This window comes from Pelobates fuscus, chromosome 2 (genome assembly GCF_036172605.1).
Source record: "Pelobates fuscus isolate aPelFus1 chromosome 2, aPelFus1.pri, whole genome shotgun sequence".
In the NCBI taxonomy this organism is placed as follows: Eukaryota; Metazoa; Chordata; class Amphibia; order Anura; family Pelobatidae; genus Pelobates; species Pelobates fuscus.
The window spans coordinates 298,309,298-298,336,636 of NC_086318.1; the positions used below are offsets into that span (position 1 = coordinate 298,309,298).

General features: G+C 41.1%; 1 protein-coding gene across 2 annotated transcripts in view; it reads left to right on the forward strand.

Moving 5' to 3' along the window:
• Positions 1 to 27,339, forward strand: part of TBC1D32 (TBC1 domain family member 32) — a 333,094-nt gene that overhangs the window by 139,631 nt on the left and 166,124 nt on the right. For both annotated transcript variants that reach the window (XM_063443466.1, XM_063443467.1), the window contains 2 exons: positions 10,529 to 10,648; positions 26,548 to 26,636. In XM_063443466.1, the coding sequence (XP_063299536.1) occupies positions 10,529 to 10,648; positions 26,548 to 26,636 (209 nt within the window). The remainder of the gene's footprint in view (positions 1 to 10,528; positions 10,649 to 26,547; positions 26,637 to 27,339) is intronic.

A 27,339-nucleotide genomic window follows, 5' to 3' on the forward strand; every position in this document is an offset into this window, starting at 1 on the left:
AAGTATGTATTATGGGAAAATAATGCTATTGACAAATGTTAGATGTGATACATCCTAATAAAACACAAGCACAATGTTTAACCCCTTAAGGACACATGACATGTGTGACATGTCATGATTCCCTTTTATTCCAGAAGTTTGGTCCTTAACCCCTTAAGGACACAGCTTCAGAAGCTTGACTTACGCTTAATGACACAAGCAATTTTTGCATTTTCTTGCTGTTTGCGTTCAACTGCAAAAAAAATGAAAAATATTGGTTTTTTTTTACAGTTTTTGCAATCATAATGTGTGCATAATTAGTGCAGGTTAAGGAAAGTAATTAAAAATAAATTCATTTATTTGTTCTGATTTGCAGAATATATAATGTGTCTGGGATTTTAAGTTTTTTTTGGTAGTTACAGGTCACAAAGCACAAGGAGTAAAATAAAATTTTAATGTGGAGCGATTTTAGAATTTGGTATGTTTGTCTTGTAAGCCTAATAGCCATAAAAGAAAACAAAATTGCCACACAAAAGTATATATTTATATAAAGTAGACATCACAGGCTATTTACCTAAGGTTGTTTTGACACTTTCTACGTAGCCATTTTACCGCCAACCTCTGCTAAATATTGAAGTAAAATTGTGTTTTTGGGGGGTTTTCGCACACAAACGTATAACAAAGAACTTCTCATGTGTATTTTGTAAAGTTGGTGTGTGCTATTCCTGTACAAAGTTTTATTATGTGTTCAGTTACTTCTGCTGAGTACAACGGTACCCCCATTGTATGTCTTTGGCACTATTTTGTGAAGCTACAGTGCCATATAGGAGACCTGTCCTTTTCAGTATTCACAGTAGAATTTTGATAGACGGATTTAATGAGCCTATGCTTCCATTTGGGGTATTATAACAGTTTGACTGTTCAAAAACCCCCACAAAGGCCTACCATTTGTAAAAGTAGACACTCCAGGGTATCTCATAAGGTGCATATTGTGCCTTAACATGCCCCCATTTTTTTACCATTACATGCCAAAGTATGTGGTAAAAAATAATTTTGTGCATTTTTTACATACGGATTGCATTTTTGCTGGGCATTTTGTATATTTCATATGTGCCACTAAGTTCAAACCCCCCAAATTATGCTCAGCTAAGTCTTCTGAGTAAAAGGACACCCCCATTGTATGTCTATGGCACTATTTCGTGAAGCTACAGTGCTATACAAGAGACCTGTCCTTTTCAGTATTCACAGTAGAATTTTGAGAGACGGATTTAATGAGCCTATGCTTCCATTTGGGGTATTATAACAGTTTGACTGTTCAAAAACCCCCAAAAAGGCCTACCATTTGTAAAAGTAGACACTCCAGGGTATATCATAAGGTATATCATAAGGTGCCTTAGCATGCCCCCATTTTTTCACCAATATATGCCAAAGTATGTGGTAAAAAATTATTTTGTGCATTTTTTACATACGGATTGCATTTTTGCTGGGCATTTTGTATATTTCATATGTGCCACTAAGTTCAAAACCTCCAAATTATGCTCAGCTAAGTCTTCTGAGTAAAAAGACATCCCCAATTAATGTCTTTGGCACTATTTTCTGGAGCTACAATGCCATATTGGAGACCAAGCCATATCAGTTTTTACAGAACTTTGGATTTTGACGCTGGGCCTATGTGCAATTTCCAAGCATCTTCGCAGGTTTTAAATTCAAACTACTCCACAAAGGCCTACCATTTCTTAAAGTAGACACCCCAGGGTATTTCAAAAGGCATATTTTGAACCTTAGCGTGGGATAATTTTTCCGCTAGCTTGTACCAGGTGTAGTGGTAATAAGCGTTTTTTCTGCCTTTTTGACACACAAAGTGAGTTTGCACAGTATAGTTTGCAAACCTTATGTGTACCACCACTCTATAATACTTTATATGTTGCTCAGCTATGTCAGCTGAGTACAAAAATACCCCCGTATGTACCTTTGCCAGGTATATGTGGACATCAGAGGGGCACATTTGGGACACAGCCATTCCAGTTTTTTTCAAACTTTAAATTTTTACGCTGTGCCCATGTCCCATTTTAGAGTATTTTACCAGGCTATATAATTCAAACTACCCCACAAAGGCATACCATTTCTTAAAGGAGACACCCCATGGTATTTCAAAAGGCATATTTTGAACCTTAGCGTGGGCTCATTTTTCCGCTAGCTTGTACCAGGTGTAGTGGTCATAAGCGTTTTTTCTGCCTTTTTGACACACAAAGTGAGTTTGCACAGTATATTTTGCAAACCTTATGTGTGCTACGTCTGTATAATACTTCATATGTTGCTCAGCTATGTCGGCTGAGTACAAAAATACCCCCGTATGTACCTTTGCCAGGTATATGTGGACATCGGAGGGGCACATTTGAGACACAGCCATTCCATTTTTTTTCAAACTTTGAATTTTTACGCTGTGCCCATGTCCCATTTTAGAGTATTTTACCAGGCTATATAATCCAAATACCCCATAAAGCCATACCATTTCTTAAAGAAGACATCCCAGGGTATTTCAAAAGGCATATTTTGAACCTTGGCGTGGGATCATTTTTCCGCTAGCTTGTACCAGGTGTAGTGGTAATGAGCGTTATTAAATTAATTTTTTAACTTTTTAAAACTTTTTTTACTTTTTATAACTATTTTTTAAACTTTTGTTTTGCTTATTAATTTTTTTAAAGTTTCCTAAACTTTCGTAAAACTTTTTTTTACAGATTTAACATTTTTCTAAGCTTTTTCTTTTACCGTTAACCCCTAACTAGCAGTAAGCAGCACTAACAGTAAATTCCCCATTTTCCCATAACTCCCACCCACCCCAGCTAGCAAAATATTTAATTATACAATATTTAAATTAGTTAATTAAATAAATCTAACCCCTGAGGGTTAACAAATAAATAAAAGTTAATCGTCAGGGGTTAAAAAAAAAATTAGATCACAGTATAATACTGTGATCTGTATTTTGATCACTGTAGGCAGTGATAGACTGGCAGGGAAGGGGTTAATTTTTATTTGGACTGGGTAAAGGGTTTATTTTTTTAATTTTTTACTTAAACGTTATTAAAACTTTTTTTAACTTAATTTTTTTAACTTTTTAAAGCTTATTTTAAAACTTGTTTTAACGTTAACCCCTAGTTAGCCTAACACGAATTCCCCCAATTCCCCACTAACTTCCACCCTCCCCAGCTAGCTAAATTTATCATTTTAAAATATTTAAATTAATTAATAAAATAAATTTAACCCCTGAGGGTTAAAAAAAAAAAGAATTAACCCTCAGGGGTTAAAAAAAAATAAATAATCAGATCATATTAAAATGTAATCCCTGCCAATTGATCACTGTAGTCAGTGATCAATTGGCAGGGAAGGGGTTAATGTTTTATTAATATGGGTAAAGGGGGGTGGGATTTTAATTTAACTTTTTTTTTTACACACCAGGGGGCAGGATCACTGAAGATCCGTCTCCCTGCACTTCACACTGAACCCGAAGTGCAGGGAGGCGGAAGGTAAGTATACACAGCACATGTGCTCACTCAGACATGCTGTCAGAGCGGGCACATGTGCTGGGACAGCCCGATCCGGTGCTCCCGGTCTGCCTCTAATGCAAAGGCAGACCGGAGCACCATTAACCCCACGATCGCCGCGCTTGCGGCGATCTGGGGTTAATTTTACCGCGTGACGGACGAGGTCCGTCATCCGTCGTTAACCCTTTCAGGACCGCTGACGGTTCAGGACCGTCAGCGGTAAAACATGCGTTTGGACCGCTGACGGTCCTGAACCGTCATAACGGTCTGGGGCTACTTACCTGATCGCCGTCGGTCCCACGGCGGCGATCAGTGCTCCACCCGGTCCAGGGGGGTTGCCTGTCTGCCCGGGCAGTCCCCCCTCGGCAGATCAGGACCCTGCGGCCATGTGATCACTCGATCACATGACCGCAATAGGTGTCTGTGTATCTGCCTGCAGGGGGACTGTCTGTGCTGACAGGCAGTCTCCCTGCAAGTGAAAAATCAAAAAAATAAAGTTAAAAAAAAACAGTGTAAAATCAGTGTAAAAAAATAATAATAATATGTGTATATATATATATGATATATATACATGTATTATATCTATATATAATATATGTATATGTATCATATATATAATGTCATATTAAGTGTATTTTTATATTTATATATACGTATATTAATATAAAAATACACTTATATTTAAATTACACACGAATATATACAATATATATAATTGCTATATATATGGTATATATATATTATTATAAAATACAAATAATATGTTAATAAAAATAAATAACAAAAAATAAAAATAATTTTTAATAATTATAAAAAAATATTTATATATGCAATTTTATTCTAACAGTATTTTGATATATATATATAAATATATATTTATATCAAAATATACTTAGAATGTAATGATATATATATCTATGTATAAATAAATAAATAAAAACAATACGAAATATACATATGTCCATATACATAATTACATAAATAATTTCATAAATATACACGTAGACGTCAAATATATAAATATGTATATATATTAAAATTCTACATGTGTATTTATGTAATATTTTTACCTAATTAAGTAATTTTAATGATTGCAATTTGAGGGACCTGCCTGCCAACCCAGGCCGAAAGTCCAGATAATTTAATTTGCTAGCACTGTGTTTAACCCTGTAACTTTCTATGACACCCTAAAACCTGTACATGGGGGTACTGTTTTACTCGGGAGACTTCGCTGAACACAAATATTAGTGTTTCAAAACAGTAAAACATATCACAGCGATGATATTGTCAGTGAAAGTGAAGTTTTTTGCATTTTTCACACACAAACAGCACTTTCACTGAGGATATTATTGCTGTGATACATTTTACTGTTCTGATACACTAATATTTGTGTTCAGCGAAGTCTCCTGAGTATAACAGTACCCCACATGTAGAGGTTTTATAGTGTTTGTGAAAGTTACAGGGTCAAATATAAGGCTTGATTTTACTTTTTTTTTAATTGAAATTTGTCGGATTGGTTAGGTTGCCTTTGAGAGCGTATGGTAGCCAAGGAATGAGAATTAGCCCCATGATGGCATACCATTTGCAAAAGAAGACAACCCAAGGTATTGCAAATGGGGTATGTTCAGCCTTTTTTAGTAGCCACTTAGTCACAAACACCGGCCAAAGTTAGCGTTTCTTGCATTTTTAACACACAAACAAATATAAATGCTAACTTTGGCCAGTGTTTGTGACTAAGTGGCTACTAAAAAAAACTGGACATACCCAATTTTGAATACCCTGGGTTGTCTACTTTAAAAAAAATATGTACATGTTAGGTGTGTTTCAGGGATTTATGACAGATAACGGTGTTACAAGGTCACTATTGATACATTTAAAATATATATATATTGAAACAGCAATTTCCTACTTGTATTTATAGGCCTATAACTTGCAAAAAAAAGCAATAAAGCATGTAAACACTGGGTGTTTTTAAACTCGGGACAAAATTTTGAATCTATTTAGCAGTTTTTTTCATTAGCTTTTGTAGATAAGTAAAAGATTTTTCAAGTAAAAGTCCAAAAACATGTTTTTTTTTTAATTTTTCACCATATTTTATTATTTTTTTTAAATACAATATTGGACATAATACAAATAATGGTATGTAAAGAAAGCCCCTTTTGTCCTGAAAAAAACAATATATAACTTGTATGGGAACCGTAAATGAGAGAGCGGAAAATTACAGCTAAACACAAACACCACAAAAGTGTTAAAACTGCTCTGGTCCTTAACGTACAAACATCGCAAAAACAGGCCGGTCCTGAAGGGGTTAAGGGTATCCCCTGGATGACGGACCTCGTCCGTCACCCGTCCTGAAGGGGTTAAGTAGCTGAAAGTAGCTTCAGAACACCTACATGGTATTATATTCCCATCATACATGCTTCACCTTTATGTATCTTTTATAGTTCATGATATTTTAGATTAATGTGTCAGGCTTTGGGTAAGTTGCAGCTGCTTGCAAATGCTGTCACTAATTAATGTGAAATTGAGAGAGGACACCATTTCCAAGTTGGACGATATCATGAGGAAATAAACAGGTAGAAAACGGTTCTGCCTGTAAATGAAAGCAGTTATTATTTAGTAATTACACTATTTACTATTTTCTATCGAACGTGTGCAGTTGATTTGTTGCATTTTTCATATTACAAAAAAGTTTTTCCTTTTGTTAAATACCAGTATTAGAAAAAGGCTCCAGGCACTCCAATGTCTTCAGGCACCTTAATTGCAACATGTGGAACACTGCAAATTTTGCAATTTCCTTTTGTTAAAGTCTATACATGTATTATAAACTCTAAAACAAAAGATTACGCCCCACTCTAAGTAAAACAATAGTGAGAAGATAAGATCAATATTTCTTAATTCATCTGTATATAAAAAAGATTCCTGCCGAATGCTCTACAAATTAAAAAAAAAAAAACTCTATAGATAAAACGTTATGAAACCATACATAAAGAAGCATATTGTGGCGAAACCAACCTCGCCTCTGGGCATTGGAGAAGCCTGTTTGCCCGCCTCCTGCCTGCTGACTATGGCCCCTGGGAGATTTGGCCCTTTAAATACAGTATTTGGGCATATTGTATTTTATTATGCTGCTGCTGGCCCTTTAAGAACCATCTTGGGACATACTGTGGAGTTACTGGGTGGCCACCATTTTATGTATCAGAGGCACATGGTGAGAACATTGGAGGAAGCACATGGTGAGAACAATGGATGGCGGCCATTTTAACTCACTGTTTGGACTTTTCTACACGGTGCCATCTCGCCGGTATTTGGTGCACAAAGACATTGTGCAGTAGTTTTAAACTATACAACAGGGGACACATTATACAGTAATTATTTTTTATATAGCCTGTATATGTTCTGCGGAATCTGCATTAAACTGTATCTTCCAAACCACTGAATGGATCTGGGTGAATTTTGGATATGTGGTTCACCCAGATCCCCCGGTTCTGAGGATATACTTTTTTATGGGGTTATTGCATGTTTTGGGGTCCCTGTGATATGTTTTATAAAACTGTATTTCTCTGCCTGTGATGATTATATTACCCATTGTGTTCAGTAATCATATCACAGGCAGAGGGGAGGATTTTGTGTTGGAGTGTCTGTGTGTATTGTACGGATCGATTGGTTGTATTTCAAAACCCTGTGGGCAGTACTATGTTTGTGGATTGTGAATAAAAGAGGCTGTACGTGCCAGTACAGTCAGTTCTGCTTGACCTTAAAAAAAACTAAGTGTTGTCTCGTTATTGGGGGAATTGGATTGTATGCTGATTGTCAGGAGTGTAAGCTGATTGTATGCTTTTCCTGTTCAGCTGTTTACAGCATTCATATGCTTGAGAGCATTTGTATGCTTCTCCGGTTTGGTGGTTGTGGTGTCTGTTGCAGTGCTTGGAGCCCTCAGGAAGCGCTAGGAGCATCCTTCAACGGAGGTACCCAGTCGGGGTGCCCGTCGATCCGTTACACATATCAAGAAATATGGGAAAGCAAGTGGTGATAGCAAAAACTTACCTGTAATCCAATGTTAAGCCCCTGTTTCTATTGGCAGCCCAATCCTTATCTGGTGATGTCACTCCCCCTCACAGAATCGGGAGGGATGTCCGGAAGAACGTGCTGCGGGGAGGACTTGTAAGTCACAGGAAGAGGGCCAAATACAACCATTGGTTGCCTGTCACTAGTATGATAGAGGTGTTGACGACAGACATCCAATATGCATAGTAGGGATCGACCGATATTGATTTTTGAGAGCCGATAAAGATAATCTGTGAAATTTCAGGCCGATAGCCAATAACTTACCAATACGGATATTATGTACATTTACCGTTTTTAAAAAATAACAATTTCTACACAGAACTATGGTTAACTGAACATGGTTATTTATTTTTTTGCTATTTTATTTTTTTTTTTCTTAAAATGATTGGTAAATGGTAAATGCACAAAATATGCATGGCCAGTCAGATTTTTTTATGTTTCAAGAATATTTAGTGTTCCTCGCCATTTCCCTCCCTTCCCTGTCCCTTAGTGTACCTCTCCCCTCCCTTCCCTGTACTTTAGTGTTCCTCTCCCCTCCCTGTCCCTTAGTTTCCCTCCCCTCTCTATCTTTTAGTGTATCTCTCCCCATCTCTCTCTTACTGTTGCCCTTCCCTCCCCGTCCCTTTAGTAGTCCTCTCCCCTTCCTACTCAGTGAACACTTCCTGTGAGTCTGGCCGGGTACAGAAAACTGAAGCTCCTGTACCACGGTCTGCTTTGCTCGGCTCGACCCCGCTACACTGAGTGACTGGTAGGGGGAAGCTCTGTGCGCTTCCTTCCTGACGCTCACTCAATTGTTGTGCCCCTATACCTGGTGTGCCTTAAGGCGGCTGCCGGCCGGTCATCGTCGCCTCTCACATTATCGCCAATATTGGTATCAATAGTGGCCGATACCGATATTTGCCAAAATCCGGAATATCGGCAAATAATATCTGACAAACCTATCATCAGTCTATCCCTAATGCACAGAATTCACATTAGTCAGTCCGAAAGTCTTGTTTCGGGCTGCCTAATGATGCTGTTAGAGGTAGAGTAGTAACACCTTTGACAGCAAAGGAATATATCGCCGTATATGCAGTATTTCATAGTGAAGCTATGCACAATAAGCACTTCATATCACTGACGTGGTCATGGTGCTTGGAGTAACCCGTTAACCTTAGAGTCCTTTTTTGTCAGTATCATGGATATACAAATACAAGTTTTGGATGCTTTAAATAAAGCTCTAATTATCTTATGGGTCCGTACAGCATGTGTGTTCCCATAAACACTTCATGCTTTCTCTCAATGCAGATGCCTTTGTACTTGTGAAGAAACAGTGCCGAATTAGATTACGATACATCTAAGGAGAGTTGGTTCATTTCTGCACATTATACAATTTCTCCATGGTCTGCACTAGCATCCAGTGTGTTTCCATATCAGGTACAAGGTCACTCTGATCTTGTGCAAAACACTTTCCCACTTGGGTACTCTCAGACTAGTAAGGTTGATTTGGCCTCTCTCATGGAATCCAGTTTTCTCTCATCTTCTCTGGGTGGACACCTTTCTCATCTCCTGCTTCCTACGTTTATCATGTTTTTTTCATACACCTTTGTTATTGATTTTAAATATATTTTATTTTTGTTGCTTTTAATATTGCATTATTGAAGCAACCCAACCCGTTTATCGAACCACTTCCTAAGCTTCTTTAGATGCTCATTTATTATGCCTTTAAAGATGAATGTTTTTTATCATCAAAATGATGATTGCAACTAAAGCATGCAATAAATATTTTTTATTTTATGTTTATTTTCCCTCTTGTAAACTTTAAAACAATATTGTGCATATAGATAGGCTAATTTGTCAATTGTTAGGATTGCATCGATTACATCCCCCTACATTTACACTGTTCTCTTTGTCTCCACTGAATATCCCTATATTATCAGCTTCCGTTTTAGTTTATTTCATTATTATAGCCTTATTCCAGAGCATGCTTTAATTCCTTATCTATTTAAAATAATTAACAAAATTTATTAATGGATTAATTAAAATTTTAATTAACTAATACAAAGTAACCACATAACATCCATCAAAGGAAACAACAAAATAAGCAGGTTTCTGAGGCTGAGCAGTTGGATTATTGACGTGTTTCTGGAGAAAATTAATTGGGACAATATTTATTGAGGTTGGCCTGTACACATAGAAATATAAATATATAGACACTTAAGCTCAAAACATGTATAATATTATACATGTTTTGAGCTTGTTAAGTATCTATAGACTGTATTTGGATATATTTTACAAGTGAGGGACATACCAGAGGTTGGGGTCTGTGTCGTGATGCTTATACCACAAACTGCAGAACGTTCCTGTCATAAACCCATCTGCTCTCTTCTTACTACTTTTTTGTATGCCATTCAAACAATCAGATTCCACCTTCTAATGTGCTCTGGCTTATTATTGGTATTGTTATTCTGTTGATATTTTAATGGTTTTCATGAAAGGTTACACTGATTTACAAGTAACCTGGATTACAATAGTTCCTAGGTGTTGCAAGCCTGATTGATTTAGCAGCTTCAAAATCAATATTGCAGTCAGGTGCCAGACTGTGGCTCATAGTGCACATGGATCTTAGTTCAGCAACACTGCATACATAGCATGGGTTGTTTGATATCAACAAGATTCACACCCCTTACAAACCACAATTAAAAGAGATGAACAGAACAAAGATTGCATTGAAGTGTGACTCCTATTAAATTCAGGCAGCATGGGGCATTTTGATCCGATGTTGCCCTGATAAGGAATCTTAGTTCTTTGTTATATTTTATTATTTTTCTGTAGTTTACATGATTAGCCTGTTTATCCTTTCTTGATATCCTTACATTTTAAATACTTTTGTATTGTATACTTGTGTTTCAAGATCCATTTTACTATGTTTAATGTTTTATTTTTTTTTACATTTGCAGTCTTTTCTCACTTTGGTGAATTTACTGTCTTCCTACCCAGCTGTTTATGAACTGATAGGCAATCAGGCTTTGCCATCAAAGGATGAATATTCACTTCGTGAAGTTCCAACATGTTTTGCTGTAAGTCCTAAATGTATTTATGTGAATATGAACAAGCTTTTATCTAAACTTGTACCCTAGACATGAAAACTATAGTCAACCCAGTTTACAATGAAATCACATTTGTCAGCCTTATAGATGGGCAAAGAGGGACTCCTTCATTTTAGAGTGTATGTCTGAAGATGTGTCCCGACATAAGGTCTTTTTTTTTACTCTTTTTCCCTGCAAGCTGCTACATTTGTATCACCAGCATAATATATTTTGAGTTTCAAAACATTTTTAGAATTCTTAATGGGGAGGCCAAATTAGTTTTGCCTAGGAGCTCAAACCAAAAATTCCAAAAAAGACTTATTAAAAAAAAAAAAAAAAAGGTACAAAATGTTTTGCACTTGTTCCTATACAACTGACTTCAGGTAAGAAGTCAAACTGTGTTAAATCCTTAAAATGGGGAGGGCTCCAGGTAACTGCTGGCACCATTCCACAGTGTGCTGGAAAATAAAAACCTAATGGTAAGAAAATATAAAGAAAATACTGCATTGATAATAAATTGTCAAGAAGATATAAGAAATTTGCATTTGTCCAAAAATGGCTACCAGTACTTCTGGTACAGTTAGTATTATTTTAGTATAGACTAAAAACTGTTTAATCTATTTTAAACTAACTGTTTTTTTTATTTTTTTATTTAGAGTTTTGTAAATTGCTGCATCCACAAAAAACAAGGTTTATTTGTTGAATTAAAACCATCAGTTGACTTTACATTATTTGTTAGCACTTAATAAATTTTACAGCAGAGAAGCAGGTGCTTATATCACATGTATTAAATCAGGTTTGATGCAGGATATTTTTATGTGAAGTCTTATTGTATAAAAAATTTATGAGCTTGGAGCAGTAAAAGGGTTTTCATACACAGTCTAGCCAACCTAAGAACTTCTCAATCCACTCTTAGGGAAGTTATATTTAATGTTAAAAATGTTTTATGCGCATATTCGGTCCACATAATGTTTTGCAAGCGACAAACAAATGCGTTTGGGGATTGTGCAATATTTTAAGACGGACTATATATTTATTTCTGTGGCTCTTACTATAAATAAAAAAAGAAGCCGAAGAAGAACATATGATATATTGCTCTTTAACCCCTTAAGGACCAATCTTCTGGTATAAAAGGGAATCATGACATGTCACACATGTCATGTGTCCTTAAGGGGTTAAAGTATATATCATAGGGGTTCAAATTTAAATTAGAAGTATACATGTATGGAGCTTGCCTATCTTGTAATAGTAACATTATTTCAGATTTTAAATTATATAGACAATTATTAGGGTTTACTAATCTAGGTTCATAATCATCTATTTTTTATGTGATATAAAATGGTATTTATAGCCGCCAAAGGTTTTTACCACAAAAAGAGTAACAACTCAATCAAGAGGTTAAAAATTAATAAATATCAATATCTTTATTCAATACTATACGCAAACATAAAAAAACCAAATAAATAAGTGATACCTGTTTGCAACACATTGATACTATTAGCTATTTTTTTGATCTCCAAAGATACTTCACAAAGTGTATCTAATTAGTTATACGAGCTGTTTTATATTTGGATACCTCTACAGTAGCCATTTATAAGATACATGAGGCAGATTATCATAGATTTCTTCCTTTTTTAAGTCACTAACACATTTTTATCACTTATTTATTTGGTTTCATGTTTGCGTATAGTATTGAATAAAGATATTGATATTCATTCATTTTTAACCTCTTGATTGAGTTGTTACTCTTTTTTGCGGGTAAAACCTTTGGCGGCTTTTTGAGAAACGATATCTGTGTGTCTCTAGCACTCATATTCCCGCTCTCAAAATATCCACTCAAGGTATAATTTTTTCTTTTTAATTATTTGGGTTATGCCCACTTTACCTGCTTAGTCCCCTTATTTTTTTACTTTAGGGCCAGGCTGTCCTGTCCTTAGAGTCTTTTTGTTTTTTGGTATACATTATAGATATAATATATGCAGAAATATTTTGCAACATAATATGTCAAATTTTACTAATTATTAGGATTTATATTAGTATTATGTGTTGATTGAGTTTGTGTATACACTATGTATTATTAGACTAAGAAATAATGTCATTGATGGCCCCCAAGGGCTTTCTTAATCTGTAATCTAAGCATTAATAGCATATAGGGTTGTCCCATTAAGCAGTATAAGTGCAAGTCATGCTTGGAACAGTGCTGTGCATGTGTGCACATGCGCTCACAACTACAGTGAGTAAAGGAGATTGATTTGCATCGAGCAGGCAGCGTGTCCTTCAACCTTATAGGTACTTAGACTGCATAATGGAACACTCAAATAACCATAACCACTACAAGCAAGCTATTGATAGTAACATAGACTGTGATGGCAGATAAGAACCATTCGGCCCATCTAGTCTGCCCAATTTTCTAAATGCTTTCATTAGTCCCTGGCCTTATCTTATAGTTAGGATAGCCTTATGCCTATCCCACACATGCTTAAACTCCTTTACTGTGTTAACCTCTACCACTTCAGCTGGGAGGCTAGTCCATGCATGCACTACTCCCCTCTCAGTAAAGTAATACTTCCTGATATTATTTTTAAATCTTTGCCCCTCTAATTAAAGAGTATGACCTCTTGTTGTGGTAGGTTTACTTCTTTTAAATATGGTCTCCTCCTTTACTGTGTTGATTCCCTTTATGTATTTAAATGTTTCTATCATATCCCCTCTGTCTCGTCTTTCCTCCAAGCTATACATGTTAATATCCTTTAACCTTTCCTGGTAAGTTTTATCCCGCAATCCATGAACCATTTTAGTAGCCTTTCTCTGAACTCTCTCTAAAGTATCAATATCCTTCTGAAGATACAGTCTACAGTACTGCGGACAATACTCCAAGTGAGGTCTCACCAGTGTTCTGTACAATGGCATGAGCACTTCCCTCTTTCTACTGCTAATGCCATAGCTAATGCAATCCATGAACCAGTTTATTAGTCCTTCTCTGAACTCTCTCTAAAGTATCAATATCCTTCTGAAGATACGGTGTCAAGTACTGCGTACAATACTCCAAGTGAGGTCTCACCCGTGTTCTGTACAATGGCATGAGCACTTCCCTCTTTCTACTGCTGATGCCATAGCTAATGCCAAGCATTCTGCTAGCATTTCCTGCTGCTCTATTACATTCTCTGCCTACCTTTAAGTCATCAGAAATAATCACCCCTAAATCCCTTTCCTCAGATATTGAGGTTGGGACTCTATCAAATATTCTGTACTCTGCCCTGGGTTTTTACGTCCAAGATGCATTATCTTGCTTTGACTTCTAAATTGAGGTCTATTTGGTGCCTCTGCCTGCCTCCTCATGCAGGAGCTTCCACGCAGGATAAGCGGAGAGCATCAACTGGTTGCTCTCAGCCAATGATCTAAGCCTGCGCTTAGCTCATTGACAAGAGCTTCTAGCTGTGATGAGGCACGAAGCAACACCTGTCAGACCCCAAGTGAGAAGTCAGACAGAAAACTGTTTGACTACTTACATTAGCGATGCTCCAAAGCATCATAACAACCTACACCGCACAATGGTTATGGTGCTTGGAGTGTAACTGTAATGAGGAAGCTACATTTACTCCTATTACAACCAGTCGGTGGCAAGTTTACAGGGATACCCTCCTGGCACCAAAACCCTTAAAATGAGCTGTATGATGCTTGTGCCAATTAATTCTACAGTAGATACAGTGTGATGCACTAGGGAATATACCTACAGCATTTATCAATTTCAGTAGTAAAATTAGTAAATAATACACTAAGTAATATATCCATTACACATTCCGCTATGTTGTCTCAAGTTCTGTTCACTGGTTTCACACAACTAACAATATCCAAATGCAAAGCACGTTTCCTGTATATTTATTTTTTGTGAAATCACAGCCTGTAGTCAGTGACTTATAGGTTACATCAGAAAAATAAATCATATTGTGCTATCTCATATTCTTACTTTGGATGAGATATACATTTCAAAGCAAACATCTAAATTAGTCTACACACAAATGCTGGATTTCATCTTTCAATATAATGACATAAATCCTATCTTTGTTACCATTTTGGAAATCTGAATACATGAATAATGTTAATGGTTTTAAGGGTTGAGGTTGCTTCAGTTAAAAAAATAAGCTCATGGTCTTAGTTTTCATGAGATAAGATTCAATCGGGTTGATGGATTTAATAATCTCTTTCTTGTTAACTATATTGTCATACAACAGTATCTCCTGCCTCCTATGAAAAAATGATCTGTCTTGGTCTTGATGTGACATTATATTAAGTATGTGAAAAAGAATACCGTGTCAGAAAAGTTAATGTATTTTGTACAGCTACTGTTGCTGCTTCAGGGGTTTATTCAGTAACAAATTAAATAATTAAAACAAGCCTGATTTACAATAGGAATTTGAGATCCGCTGTTATCATAGCCTTAATATATTTATTTTAATTTTTTTTCAAATATTAAATATGATTTTCTGAGCATGCAAATTGCAAACCCTTCTCATACTGTTTCTAAGCAGATACATGATTCCATTAAAACCAAAAGACTTCAGCACATGTGACTTGCTCATATTATGCTCCAGAACAATGCATTCTTCTCTTAAAATAATATACAAATATCACAGAGGGGAAAAAAAAACTTTCCTGTGATGGATCTATGTTTTAGTTAGGTTGGGAAATATTACATTTTTGCACTATTTTTTGTCATTGCCAAACCTCTCTCCTCAACCTTTGAAGCTTTTTTTACATTTTTGCGAGTAGCAAAATGGCTTTTAGGTCCACTTGGGGCAGCGGAAAACTAATCAAATTGATCTGTCTTTTTGCTGGAATTAGAGAAATTAGTATAGACTTAATGAAAATACACAGCCTTATAAATTGCATAGGTATTACTAATATAATAGTGTTCTAGTAACTACTTACATCAAGCATGTCAAACTCAAAGTCTGGGGGGCGTGTCCGGCAGCCGACGAAGATGGCGGCTTAGTTCCAGAGCTCCTCGTGGCGCCCGCAATAATACCGCTCAACAAGCGAAACCGGCACACTCTCACACCACAGATGGGCCGCACAAAACGGCAGACAGACCCCGGCGGCACCCCAAGACCCTCGGGACCCGGGGGAGACCACACAATCCGGTCCTACCTCCAGGCAGCAACCCGCGCACAGTCACCGCAACGGGAGATGGAGGCCGCAAGTCAGGCAGACGAATCACTCCCATCCACACCAGCCAGATTCTCCCCAACACTGTCAGAGCCCCAGCAGCAGCAGCAAGGGGGTGAGTGGAGAGACATTCTCCCCAATCTGCTCCATAAATCTGACTTTGAAGCCCTATCAGACCGCCTGGGCCGTGTGGTCCGCGAGGAGGTAGCCCAACTGCGTGCCGACCTAGTGAACATGGAGGCACGCATGGCGGTAACAGAAACCGAGACCAAGGCGCTGAGAACAGACGTCGAGCAGACAAACACGGCAGTGATGAACCAGGAGGCTGATATAGCATACCTTACAACATGGGTCGACGACCTGGACAACCGTGGCCGCAGACTGAACCTGCGAGTCCGTGGGGTACGGGAGGGAGGCCCCTCGGAGAACGTACCGGAACTACTGAGGCAAATTTTCGCCCAAGTCCTGGGCGGCCAACACACGCCACGAATAGGTCTGGTCCGAGCGCACAGAGCTCTGAGACCCATGCCAGCACCAGAAGAACAACCCAGGGACATAATATGCTGCCTCGACAACTATCATCTCAAAGAAGAAATACTACGCACAGCCCGCCGCATGGGAAATGTCCGCATGGCAGGCCAAACTATCTCCATATACCAAGACTTATCCAGGTACACTCTACAAGCCAGGAGAGCCTTACGCCCAGTGACATCAGCCCTCCAACAGGCGGGAATCCAATATCGCTGGGGCTACCCGTTCTCACTTTCTGCAAGACACGGTCAGGACCAACTGTTCATAAGAAAGCCAGGTGACGTCCCAGGATTCCTACGTAGCCTAGGCCTCCCGCCACAACAGGTACCTGACTGGTTGGCGAGATCGTTTCTTCAGCAACCACCGGGACCACAACCACCACGCAGACCTAACGCAGGCCAACAAAGGCCCCAGCAACAGCAACAACGAGACGGGAACCAGGGCCCAGTGAGGAGGGAGCGGTAACCAAACACCAAGCAGCGCAGCCGGGGAACGGGTGTGGGGACATGGGAATCACTACACAGCTCAACGAAACCGTGAGTACAAGCAGTGGGTACAGACCAATTCATACTACACTTGTCAGCAAGCCGTGGGGAGGGGGACGGGGGAGCTAAGGGACGCAGGGGACACCAGCCACATCAGCTTCACACCGTGGGGGTTCCTGCATAAAGACGAACGAATAGCAACACCTATACCGCCAGATAAGGCGCAGGGGGGGCAGACGGGACACTTTGGGGAGGGGGACGGGCAGCCCAGCCACAGTGGGCAACGAAGATGGCGAGCAGCAGCACAAACAGATACGCAAACATCCCAGCAGAACTATTACCTGAGGTGCAACTCAGACAGACGCTTGGGTCCCACCTCATGTTGCAATACCAACTAACAACCCACAGGGGGAGGGAGAGGGGTTGGAACCTGAGGGACGGCACCTGAGATGGAGGGGGAGCGGGACCCACGGGGCACAAAAGCTGAGTCGAGCATAGGAAGGGAATGAAGGAAGCACGGCAAGAGCAGGAAGACGGGATGCACTCGAGACAGAAAGAGTGGCAGAAGGGGGGGTCGCAGGAAGGCAGAGGGGAGGGGGGAGGGTTGGCGCAGGGGGAAGAAACAATAATACAGACATGTAGGTTAACAACTGGGGGTGATAGGGGGAAGGAGGGGAGGGGGAAGAAAGGTGAAGGAGAGGGGGGGAAACGACAAGATAAAAGCTCCAAAACTTTCCCAAACACACGAGGGGGGGAGGGGAGGGGAGGCGGGAGGGGGGGGAAGGGAGGGGGAGGGGGGGGGGAGTACAAAAAGTTGACCCACATGCGCTCAGCCACTGAACACGGGGATACAGACCACGCGAATGGGTAGAGGCAAGCAAGAATCTAGGCAGACACCCGATCCTTACAGCCCAGGTCCCACGACACTTACAAGCAGAAAGAGGGAAACTGAGAATGGTGTATATGTTATGTATATAAATTGTGTGACATTGCATTAAGATGTACTGCACGAAACGTTATGCCCATGACAAAATTTGTGGTACCCAGAGCACCAGACGGCGTACGCACACGACAAAACGGGACGCATCACAAGCTTAGGGAGACGAACATGACAAAGCGTAAAACTCAGAGACCCAGACGAACCATAGCCACAACAGAGGGATAGTCCATACCGTGAGAAGCAACACATAGATGCCGGACCACCCACACGCTGAGCAGAAATTGACGTTAAGACGCAGGCCAGGAAACAATATAACCCCCCCATGTCACATGGTGTCCAATCCCCTAACTCCGAATAGACATGCACCACCAGCAGACTACAGAATAGCGACTCACCCCCACCCCACAACAATGATCAGCCCAGCCCAGACTGATCCTAAACTCAACAGCACGCAAGACCCAACCCCACACGGCACACCGTACCCAAGGCAATACAATTCAGAATCAGAAAAGCTGTAAGAGCGCGGCAGTAACAACACGCACACGGCACAGCGCAACGCGCACACACAGTATAAAACCCAACACACACAGAGAAACCGAGCAGACGCTACCGATACACAGCCACTTAGGAGACGAAGGATCACAGACTACTACTAGAACTAACTACTATTTACGACAAGCGGAGGGATAACCCACCACGGACGAACTACCCGACACCCCCACAGGTGTAGGACACAGAAACCCCCGATACTAGGGGGCCATACAACTCCCGGAAACGACCCAAGCCCACCAACTGGTGGAGCTACACGGTCAATCCACCGGGACGATTGTCCATTAACCTAAAGTTCACAGTACTTCTACGGATTACGTAGACCCACACAGCACTAGCACAAGGAGAGACTAAACACAGAACCGCACCACACTATACAAACACACTAACCACAACTTCATCCACCGCCCCTTCCTGCCTTTACCCTCCTATCCACCCCCTGCGGCTGCCCTGACGATGCCGACCCCGAGCCCCGACGGGTACACCCGGGAAGACCTGAGCATACTCTCCTACAATGTAAACGGCCTCAACGTCAGAGAGAAGCGCACAAGGCTCCTGAGAGACCTGAAACACTACAGGGCGTCGGTGGCATTTATCCAAGAAACGCACTTCCAAGAAGGCAGGGCGCCAGCCTTGAAAGACCGCAACTTTCGAACAGGGTACTTTAGTAACAACCCGGATAAAAGAACACTAGGAGTCTGCATTCTCTTTTCAAACGGGACCCCGTACAAGGAGATAGCCACCCTCAGGTGCAAACAAGGCAGATACCTTTTCACTAAAGGCACAATAGTAGATCAGACCTACACATTCGCCAACCTGTATGCTCCAAACACGAAACAGCACTACTTCCTCCGGAACGCCCTAAGCACCTTGATGAAATTCACGGAGGGCACCTTGATCATCGGGGGAGACTTGAACTTGGCACTGCACCCAGATCAGGACTCCACGTCACCACGCGGAACAACACCACACGACAAACACGCCAACACACTTCGCCTTCTACATGCCCACCAATTAGCAGACTGCTGGCGAGCACTGCACCCAACAACCAAGGACTACACCTTCTATTCACAGACACACTCGACATCCACGAGATTGGACTACTTCCTGACGACACATCACAACCTGAACCTGCTCCGAGACGCAGAGATCCTACCAATGACCTGGTCAGATCACAGCCCAATACGAATGCGGCTCAAATCGCCATTATACAGACCCCGGCAAATGTCATGGAGACTAAATGAATCGATCCTTTCGGATGGGGTGGAAGCAGACAAGATCAGTAACACCATAAGAGAATACTTTCAAACCAATGAAACGGAGGAAGTGACACCGCTGACGTGCTGGGAAGCGCATAAAACGGTCGTCAGAGGCCGGATCATCGCCATATGCGCAGCCCGCAAGAGGGCGGCGATGCGGGAGACGCTCGAACTCAGCAAAGATATAGCAGTCCTGGAGGCCAGACACAAACGAACCCTCGACGCACAGACGTACAGAGACCTAACAGCCAAACGAACCCAACTTACAACACACCTCAACCGAGCCATCCAACGCTCATACCAACACTACAGACACATGATACATGAACATGGCGATAAATGCGGGAGACTGCTGGCAAACCTTCTGAAACAAAGAAAAACTCAATTATACATCCCCAAGATAAAAGATACGCAGCAACGACTTAAGCACCTCCCAGACCAGATAGCGACAGAATTCCACACCTACTACCAGGGCCTATATCACCTCCGGCGAGACGAACAGGGAAACCCACAACCGGACAAAATTGTTGCCATACACAGATACCTGAATTCGGCACACATGCGGGAACTACAAGAGGCCGACCGAGAAGCATTGGAAGCCCCCATCACATCGGAAGAACTGGCGTACGCGATGAAGAAGGCGAAGACGGGCAGAGCGCCGGGGCCGGACGGACTCCCTCTTCAATACTACAAAGTCTTCGCACAGGAGGTCGTTCCGAAACTGCTGCGAGCCCTGAACTCCATTCAAGAGGGGGCCACGCCAACGGCGCAGTTCACCTCGGCGAATATCACCCTGCTGCCGAAGGAAGGAAAAGACCCGACAGTGTGCCCAAGCTATCGCCCGATATCGGTACTAAACACCGATATTAAACTCCTTGCCAGTGTCATGGCGTCGCGGCTGGCGCCACTACTGCCGGCCACGATCCACCCGGACCAAACTGGATTCATCCCAGGCAGGGAGGTGAGGGACAACACGATCCGGGCCCTGAATATCATAGCACACGTCAGGACCCAGCAGCACGGAACCCTTCTTCTGTCCACGGACGCGGAGAAGGCGTTCGACCGGGTGGACTGGGATCTGCTGATGGAAACCCTCCACGCCATAGGAATAGGACCAAAATACAGCACCTGGACGAGGGCACTATACACCTGCCCGACGGCACGAATCAGGATCAACGGCGCACTGACAGACCCGTTCCAGATCCACAATGGGACCAGACAAGGCTGCCCGCTTTCGCCGTTACTATTCGCGCTGACGCTGGAGCCATTCCTGAACAGGATCAGGCACAATGCGGACATCCAGGGGATCAAGATAGGGGACACACATCACAAAACTCTAGCATATGCAGATGATATGCTATTCGTGGTCACGAACCCGCAAACCTCCCTACCAGCGATACAGAAAGAATTCGAGGAATACGGGCGGGTCTCCAACCTTAAAATCAATTACTCAAAATCAGAGATACTGAACTTGACCATCAAACACGCGGATAGACTGACCCTTCAGAGACAACACCCATACCGCTGGTGCGACCACCGCATGCGATATCTAGGGGTTTGGCTCACCACCAACCCGGCAGACCTGTACGCACAAAATTATCTCCCTATATTAAAAAAAGCGGTGGAGGAACTTCACGGATGGAATGCCCTCTACATTTCCTGGCTAGGGAGGATAAATGCGGTTAAGATGACACTACTGCCCAAGCTGCTGTTCGTGTTCCAGGCAGTACCGATCCAAGCCCCCCAAACATTCTTTAAGGCCGAGGTCCGCAAGTTTATATGGAAAGGCAGGTCCCCACGCATAGCACACAACCAGTTAATCCTACCTAAACTTCGAGGAGGCCTGGCACTCCCTGACTTTGAAAAATACTACCACGCCACACACCTAACACGAGTGGCCAGTTGGACGATAGCCAGCGGCACAAAACCATGGACCCAACTGGAATCCGACACCATCAATTGCGACCTTCGGACGCTACCCTGGATACCCGCGGCGGCATACAGAAGTAAACGCATCACCAACCCCTTCGTGGCGGCAACCATGAAGATCTGGCACAGGCAGGGGCTGAAACAATACCGAACGACAGACCCAGGTCCGCTGCTGCCACTGAGGGGCAACCCGGACTTCCCAGCGGGAGACCTTGGTCCCAGACCGGGCCCAACGGGCCACACGGCCATCCCCTGCATGAAGGACGTCCTTGTGCACCCGTTCAACATTCGGCCGTTAACAGAACTCTTCCCAGACAGACTACACACATTCTCCCATACGCTGGCCAGAGCACAGCTCTCCCAGTACGCCAGATCGATTCCACAAAAAACGTACCCCCGATATCGCGGTGGGTGGAAGAGGTGGAAACCACCAGGAAGTACGAAGATATAAAGGCAAACACCCCGAAGCTCAGAGACCGTTACATCTCACGCTGGTTTCACTGGCTGAGGATAACCACATCGAACGACTTTCAACTACGCCTAGTCCAGCAGTAACCGGGGGAGACGAGAGGAAGGAGAGAGCAGCAGGGGAAACCAGAGGGTGGGCGGAGGGGTGCGGCGGAGTGGAGCAGCAGCAGGGGAAGGAGCCGCAAATGACCCCATACCCTTACACCAACCCACCATCCCCCACCAAACTTGGACCAGACCCACTACCATGCCACACAAGACGGACACGGCAGCGACACGCGACAGACAGACAGGGGAGAGACACCCCCCACTGAACATGTCGGACTAGAGACACTACACACACGATACAACCCAACACGAGGACACAAAGACCACGTCCCGGCCTAGATAAACAAACAACCGAGACGCAGAGAGAAATATACAAAAAGGCTACACACAAATACGTTACGACAATACTCTAAACAAACACACACACACGTACAGACACAAGACCCCAAACCGAACTCTCCGACAAATACGACCCACAGGATTGGGGCACACACACAGACCTACATAGAACGCACACTAAGACGCTAGCCATGTCAGCAGGCCAACTACGTTAAATACCAGACAGCACGACCAACTGTTTACATGCAACTGGAAATATGCTGGAGCACACAAATGTGCAATGGTCTAAAACGCATAACTAAGATATACTCTTCAGTTAATAGTTCTTTGTTCATTTTTCTTCTTCTTAACTCGCTACCTTTGTTATACTAGTTCAGTACAGAATATTCTTGTTTATCGATGTCCAACCCTGCAAAGCTTATATAAACTTAATATTTGTGAATACATGCCTACAATGACTCAATCGCCTCTGCGTAGGCAAATACATGATATTCAGACGAATCTGCAATATGTTTGCCCCATGCTAACTGAAACTTAAATACGCACGCCTCTGCGAAGGCGACTACCTGCTTAAACTGTTTTATACTTGAAACCTGCTTTTATGTTGTGATAACAATAAAAATATTTAAAACAAACTCAAAGTCTAGCAAGGGCCACATAAACAAGGTTTAAGTTTATGTGGGCTGCAAAAGAAATACCTTAAATTTTCATAGAAAAATCCCAGCATCCCCCTCTACTAAACCACAGCACCCCCCCTCTCTACCACCCTGTGCTAAATCCGATCCTCCCTCTTGCACACACACACATACTCACTAACAGACAGACACACTGACACACACATACTCACTGACAGACACACACTCATACAGATACACACTCATACAGACACACACATACTCACTGACACACACACACACACACACACTGACTGACACACACACACATATCACACATACTCATTGACAGACACATACAGACACACTGACTGACACACACATACTCACTGACAGACACACACATATCACACACTCATTGACAGACACATACAGACACACTGACACACACACACTGACAGACACACACATACTCACTGAGAGACACACACATACTCAGATACACACAGACACACATACTTAGGCACACACACACATACATACTCACTGACAGACAGACACACACTGATGGACACACACACACACATACTAACAGACACACACTTACTGACAGACACACACACACACACACATACAGACACACTGACTGGCAGACAGACACACACACATACATACTCACTGACAGACAGACACACACATACAGACACACTGACAGACACACACTGATAGACAAACACACACACACATACTAACAGACACACACATACACACACATACATACAGACACACTGACAGACACACACATATTTACTGACCGACACAGACACGAAACACACATATACTCACTGAAAAACAGACACACACACTCACTGACAGACAATCACACACACATACACACATTCTTGCACACACATACTTTTCTTTTTATTGCTCCCTACCTTTTGGAGCCTATGTTGGGCATCTCCCTGGGGTCCTTTTATCTGATCCTCACTGCTCCCGCGCGCAGTTTAGTGATGCCGGGTGCCGGAATATGACGTCCTATACTGGCGCACGGCTTCACTACAGATGGCGCGCACGAGGGAGCAGTGAGGAGCAGGAACACTGAGCTCTCTCGCTGGCCCTCCTCCCCAGCCGGGTAAGTTTTAACAGAGTAGGCATCTGCAATGTGGGGAAAAGCAGGTGCCTACTCTGCTATAACACCAGCATGTACTTGCAGCTTGCCGGGCCACAAAGATGGTCCTTGTGGGCCGCGAGTTTGACATGCTTGACTTACATTATTGCTCCCCTCATGTGCATTAACAATAGTTTTACTTTCCTTTCTTTCCCAAGTTCCCAGGTCTGCATGTGTCCCCGGATACATCAGTCTTGATCATGTCAGCCAATTTAATGCTTACTCATAGTAAAGCATTGTGCAGCTAGTATGCATGCACAGCAAATTGTCATGCTGCACCAATTAGCATCTCCTCATAGAGATGCATTTAGTCATAGACACTGAACTTCAGTCCTGTAGTCTTTGCAATAGCGATCCCAGGAAGTCCCTCTAGTGGTTGTCAAGTGATAGCCAATAGAGATGGCTTAAGGCAGCAGTGCAAATACTGTGTTTTTTTTCAGAAAAAAAGCTGCTTTTACATTGCTGAGGCTGTAGTGGCTCTGATGTCTGTAGTTTCCCTTTAAGTGTCAGAAGCTAGTAACCGCTTTGTGCATAAAGCGGAAACATTTGTTAACCCCTTAAAACCGGAGGGCGTACTATTACTCCCTATTGTAAGCGGCTCTAAACGCCGCAGGGCGTAATAGTACACCCTCACCGTTTTTCTTACTTACCCGGTCACCGGCGATCCCACGTCCTCAATAGGTGCTCTTTTTAATGTGTTTATATATGTTTTTTTCATCTCAAAATATTTAATAAATCAATCTAATTGTAGATATTGTTTAAAAGTATATTAGTTTTATATTCCTCAAGGGATCCTTTTGTGTCCGTTGGAGTTTATATCAATTGGACATTTATGTATTTCTCGGTTTATTTAACTTTAAGGGTTACCCACTTCTAGGTTCCTTTGCACGCACCAATTGTCCCTTTTTGGTATACTTTGTTTCTCCTGCTTCATGCCCTTTTTTTTTCCCCCTGCATTTTAACACTGTCTATGAACAGTGGCTGTTCATAGACAGTGTTAACATGCAGGAAAAAAAATGGGAGGAAAAAACCTTAAGGGGCATTTATTTTAAGTAGGAGAGATTGCTATCATAAACACACTCTAATAGCATTTTTGTAACCACATCCACAATCAATTTTGGAAGTGATTTTTCCTGTTAATATATTTGATCTATGAATGACACTGTAACAGGAACATTAATTTGAAAATGAATACCCAACATTTAGAGAGTAACATCATGGGTGTTATTGCCAAGTCTTTTTTTTTATATTGTATTCAAATTGAATAAAAGTCAGTTTTTAAATTTATGATATTTATATATGACACGGCTCTTTTATAGTTAAAACAACTCGGCCATGTTTATATTTTATTTTAATGACTTGTATCCTCTTTTTTGGGGGTTTATTAATGTTTTTTTGGTTCATTGCTGCTCCAAATGTGTTACTGAGCTTACGGTGGAATTCTGCCCACAGCAAAGTTGCACATTATTTTAGTTAGGTAATGTGGACTTAAATGGGCACCAGACAATTATTCTCTCTCCCCTATAGAGGAAATGAGGATAAAGCCTTTTTTTTTTTTTTTAAATATGCATAAAGTTTTGGAGATATCTGCAGCATTGAAACTTTTGAAACACTGCAGCTAATGCATTACATTGCCTTAATTTAATTAAAAAGAGGAAAGAGAAAAAATTCAGGGAAAATTAAAAATGATTGATTAATAGCATCACCGTTATCAGATGTGAGTATATGTCAGCACTTGTTTATATTGAAAATCTGTATGAAACAATATGTATTGATATGTATTTCTTATAACATCATAAAAATAAAAAATGCCCCCATCCACCCAAAAAAAACAACAATTGTATAGAGTTTGCATGCAAATAATGTATGCATTAAAGCCATTAAAACACCAGCAAACCTTAATAACCTGAAGCAATGTTGTGAAGAAGAGTGGGACAAAGATACTACTATACAACATTGTGCTACAATGAAAATGTTAATGGCATAGTATACCATAGTAACATTGATTGCATTTCAATTTTAGTGTTACATGTTGTCTATTCTTTTTTAAGCCCTCTTTCAGGGAAGAAATTTGCCTGTGTGAATTCACCTGTTTGAAGTAGTCTTTTTGAATTCATCTGTTTCAATTTGTGTGTTTTAGTCCACCAGTTTTAATTCACTAGTTTGAATTCAGCAGTTTTAATTAGCTGGAATGCAGTTTACCAGAAAATTTAGAATTTTGCCCCGAATGTAATGCACCATTGAATTTAATGTGCATTAAAATTTTGGAAACTTTATTTTCCTAAAAAGGTATGCATTAGATTTGAATAAATACAGTATGTCATGAAATATGAGTAGAATATATGTTTTGGAAGGCTGGGCTGTTCAGTTATGTTATATTTTGTTTTTCAGGATGTTTTTGATAGACTTATCATTATCAATTCGGATGCTAAGATTAATTCATTATTCAACTATGAGCAGTCACACATTTTTGGATTGAGGTAAGGTCCACAATTAATGTATTTATACTCATTCTACTATAAAGTGTTTTCACGTTGTATTTAATCCCTTTTAGTCTTTTCTGAATACCTGTGCATTAACTGAAGCAACTTTTGATTTTTTGCTGTGCATTTGTTCCACCATAATTTAATTATTTCTCAATAAGTACACTGAAGCATATTTTATAGTGTTTTTATTATTGGTTTCTTTTTAAGGATATTTAAAAGTATATATCAATTCATAGCACACATGAATAAAATAAATTGAGGAAAAAATAAATCAAAAGTCAGTTTTGTTTAGAATAATTTATCCATAACTAGTGCAGTTAAAATTAAATATCTCACACTTTCTTTTTTTGTGGGTTTGGGGGGATTAAAGATCTGCCCATATAAGAATTCATATAAGCATCTTTGACAGATATATTAGCAGCTGCCAACTGCTAATTACCCTCATCATGTCATATCTTTAAAACAAGGCAATTTGGACTGTTTCACAAGGGGTATTCCCAGGGCCGTTTGAAGGAATTTGGAGGCCCCAAGCAAAATGGACATGGAGGCCCCCCCCCCCCCCCTTAACCCCACCTTCCCTCCCACATGCACGCACACAAAGCCTACCGGAACCACAGCATAGCCATACAGTTTAAGTTCACCCTCACTTTATATAAATAAAAAAGGTTTACAGTGCAAATACTGCTGTTGCATATAA